Consider the following 4,086-nt stretch of genomic DNA (forward strand, 5'->3'; position numbering starts at 1 on the left):
GGCCTGCTTGAACCAGCGTTTGCCTGTCAGTAAAAGACTTGCCAGACGGACGGCGAACTATGACCTCTGCAGACTGATGAAGGATACCATGAAGCAGACTTCTTGGATGATGTCTTTATTCTTCTCTTCCTCATTTGACAACAACCTCTGCAAACACAAACACACACACAGCTAAGCATTCATATTTTCTTTCATTTAATAGGCTTAGGGCCAAACACATTACATACTTGAAAGGTGTTTGATTCAGCTGTCCTTGCACGACGAAGGGGCACTTTGGAATATTTCTAATTGGTTCTATTTGTGACTGGTCACCAAAATCAAGCATGGTTTGAGTACCTTATTGCCAAAACCAGGTCAAGCTGTATCAGACTGGAGAGCTGAGGGCAGTTGGGTTAGGTAGATTTAGGGGGCAGACATACCTTGAGGGCGTAGTCTTTATTACTGCCTATGTCCTGGGCCTCGTACACAAATGCAAACCCACCTAGAGAAAAGGGAGAGGATACACAGTATGGGTTAGACAGGGAGAGAGAGTCAACACAGACAGGCTTGTTGCATATAGACAGAATAGATATTTTCCTACAGTATACGGGCTACACGATCTTCGCACTGTGAAGGGTTCTGTGGAATGACCAGTCTTTAATATGGGTGTGGTCTCTGTGGAATATGGGTGGGGTCTGTAGGTAAAGGCCAGTCCTTCCTTTGTGTTGACCTTACAACAAACATTTGAATCAGATTGATCACCGATTCCCCCTGAAAAGCTTTTCCTCTCAGCATAAGGAAGAAAGACTGTGGGGCTCCTCCCCTTATCTCCTCGGGCGTACAATGGCGAGGTGTCCTCTATCCCACACATCTCCTCCACTGGCGACCGCTGTGGAATGCGCAAGGCTGTATCAGAATGTTTAAACAGACCCTGCTCCTGTCCTCTCTTTGCTGTTCAGCCCAGACAGACAGAACACAAACCTGTTTGCCTGTTTACCAGCCGAGGGAGTGGCCAACAACACACATACAAACACATCAGGTGTGTCACATGCCTGAGTGAACGCGCGTATATCTCTGTATGTGCGTACGTGCACGGTGCATGCAAAGAATAGTTCAGCGAGATCAATGTCAGCACCAGTCAACCTAAACTGGGGCAAGGTAGCCATGGTAACCAGTAAATCAACTATGGGCCTTCCTCTGGTGGAAGGTGAATGAAACGGGGGCCCGTCTCCCCCGGCTCTCACATCACAGAAAACATTTTCAAGAGAGGATGGAAGACTATCCAGAACAACTGCCTGGTGCTGATGATAGGTAGGTAGATAGGTAAGTTGATACTGTAGGTACGTAGGTTGGTAGGCCTACTGTAGGTAGGTAGGTAGGTAGGTAGGTAGGTAGGTAAATAGGTACTTTTCGACCCCAAGGGGAATTTGCAGTGTTACAACAGCAAAGGACAACACAGAAGCACAATCGAGACTAAATACAAATTTCCAATAGATACAAAATATACAAGAAATCCCAAAATACAAGAGTGCAACAGTAGACTGCTATGGGTGTGCAAATATACATAGAATGTGCAGAATGTTCAGAATGATGATGGTTTGAGAGTCACGATTCTCACTGACACCGATGACGTTCTCTTATACAAAGCAACTGCTTCACAAGACCCCGCTGAATGTGGACTACAGCTCTGCAAGCTGTACACCCATGGACACCCCCTGTCCCCACCAACACCGGTGACCAGAATCGAAACCTCGATTGCCTGCAGCTCCTCCTCCTGAGGTTATTGTTCTGTCTCCCTTTCGATTTTCCTGCTGAACAAAACTAAGGTTTCTATACAATCCAGCTAGCTGCGTGGGACTAGGAAAGATGGATTATTCTTATTGACAAAAGCTTATTATAATAGCTAGCATGATATAATAGCTTCTAGTCTAGTGTTGCTCGCTGGATACATTCCATACAATACGTGTCAACGTACTGTGAAAGGGCTGGCTAGCAGCAGCAGCAGTAACTTTGTACAACTGGCTAACTGGCTAACGTTACGTAGCTAGCCAACAGGCATGACAGCTGTCATTCAATGATCAGAAACACGAATCATCAGGTTTGATTCAAACGACACTCACCTTCAGCGATTACCCTTTTAATTCTGAGTTTCATGTCACCGAGTTCTACAATTTGTCCAACGAAGTCATTATGGTCCCGACCCGCACCACCGGATGAACCGGGCCCTGCTAGGAAATCAAGTGCTGACTGGAAGAGGGACATTTTGTCCTGCGTCTCCCGTAAAGCTCACGGAGCTCTATCCAGACCTTACAGAGAAAATATGTCGATCACAATAGTCTTTAAAATAAAACGACGATGTTCTACAGGCGAACTATGTCGGCGATTACTAATTATTTGATCCCTTTCGCTACACAAACATCCCCTTCCTACTCATCTACGGAGGCCATCGCTGCCACAGGAGTTACTTCCGTGAGGTTCTGACGTCACTGCTTTTTCAGTAGGCAGGTGGATTATTTTTGTTTTTTTGCCACGTCTTTTTTGTGTTTCTCAAAGAATTAGAAAAATATGTATAATCATCTAAAAAAGAAAGATGTAAAAACTGAAGATCTGTACTTATTTTAAGATTTTTGTAGCTTAACTGATTTTATGCATTTTGTACAGTGATTTGATGCCCTTATGTAGCCTTCAATTCATGTCTTTCTGTACTTTTTCTATTCTAATGGCTGAGTGATTGTTATGTATGAATTGTATGCGCTTATTTGTACTGTATTGTGTGTACTTATCACTTTTTTCATTAATAAAAGAAGTTGCATTTTTTCATATTATAGAATAGTGCCAAAATTAAATAAATACCCTATCAATTATTATGAAATATTATTTTATAATTGTCATTTTCACATTAAGACAAACATTCTATTTAATTTTTATTTCATAATGTTTTCTTTTCAAATTGCACTTTTCATTTCATAATGCCATATTTATTTCATAATGACTTTTCATACACACTTATTTCATAGCTTGGGAGGTAGAGTGGCCGGCTGGGGATCGCAAGGTCCATGGTTCGCTCCCGGCGTGTACCAAGACACTGAACCCCAAAATCACTCACGTGCAACACAGTGGTGCAGTACCTCGTACTGTCGCCTCACAGCAAGAAGGTTTCCGTGCCTTTCTTTGCGGAGTTTGTGTGTTCTCCCTGTGTTCTCAAGGATGTCCTCCCAAAAGAACCCAATATGAAAAACATGCAGAAGAACATGCTCTTCAGTCCGGTCCCTGATCAAGCACTTGGACTTGGTTCATGGTTGCCATGAACGATGGCTGCCTGCTGCCCATGGAGGAGGATGGCTGGGGAATCAGGATGGGATAAATGCAAGGAACGGCCCCAAAAAAGTTGCATGTGAGTGCTGTGTGCCGTGTCGCTGCTCACTCTGTAATGTGTGTGTCACTATGTGGTGAAATAAAGACCCCTCGGGTCCTCTAATTTTTGTGCGTGGCTGTAAGTCAGCGCACCTAGTATAGCGTTTCTCCGGTTATCACTCCCTCCCTCCCTCCGTTTTCCAGGAAGTAAGAAATTATATACTTTGATATAAGATTACAACAAAAGTAGAATTTTGTAATTTTTTTGGCATACATCATTGAATAGGTGAACCCTATGACCAATTATGTGAACCAAAATGGGACAGAATGCTTTTTTCATTTCTGTGCGACTTTAATGTTATGGAAGTGCTGCTAGTTGTTGTGAGCTCATGAGCTAACTGGCTATCCCGCTCTTATTGTACTGGATTAGCATTGGAAGCATTGGAACTGATGGGTCCAGGCGACAAGACCTATCTTAATTTATCAGACATTATTTCATGTCATTTCAGATCACAGCTATTTCAGTGGCATGACTAACTTCCGTCCTACCAGTCCTGAACAGAAACAAGCCAGCCACGCACATAAGCCAGGCTGGACCTGGCCTGGTTTTTATAATAACATGCTCATCTGTCAATCAACACGAATGGGGCAGTACCTATTTGCTGATTTAAAATATTGATTGATATCGATGTTAAGTGTCTTATTTGTAAATGGATTGCGCTTATGGCGCTTTTATTCAAAGCGCTTTACAAT

At 43.1% G+C, this 4,086-nt stretch overlaps 1 protein-coding gene across 1 annotated transcript in view; it reads right to left on the reverse strand.

Moving 5' to 3' along the window:
* gak (cyclin G associated kinase) overlaps positions 1 to 2,390 on the reverse strand; it is a 23,367-nt gene extending 20,977 nt beyond the window's left edge. Inside the window, exons 1-3 of the mRNA XM_084456927.1 lie at positions 2,100 to 2,390; positions 420 to 481; positions 88 to 147 (exon numbers count right to left, since the gene is read on the reverse strand). Of these exons, the coding sequence (XP_084313053.1) occupies positions 88 to 147; positions 420 to 481; positions 2,100 to 2,241 (264 nt within the window). The 5' untranslated portion in view covers positions 2,242 to 2,390. The remainder of the gene's footprint in view (positions 1 to 87; positions 148 to 419; positions 482 to 2,099) is intronic.
* Between the last annotated feature and the right edge of the window lie 1,696 nt (positions 2,391 to 4,086).

Source organism: Borostomias antarcticus (assembly GCF_949987555.1).
Source record: "Borostomias antarcticus genome assembly, chromosome: 23".
Lineage (NCBI taxonomy): Eukaryota > Metazoa > Chordata > Actinopteri > Stomiiformes > Stomiidae > Borostomias > Borostomias antarcticus.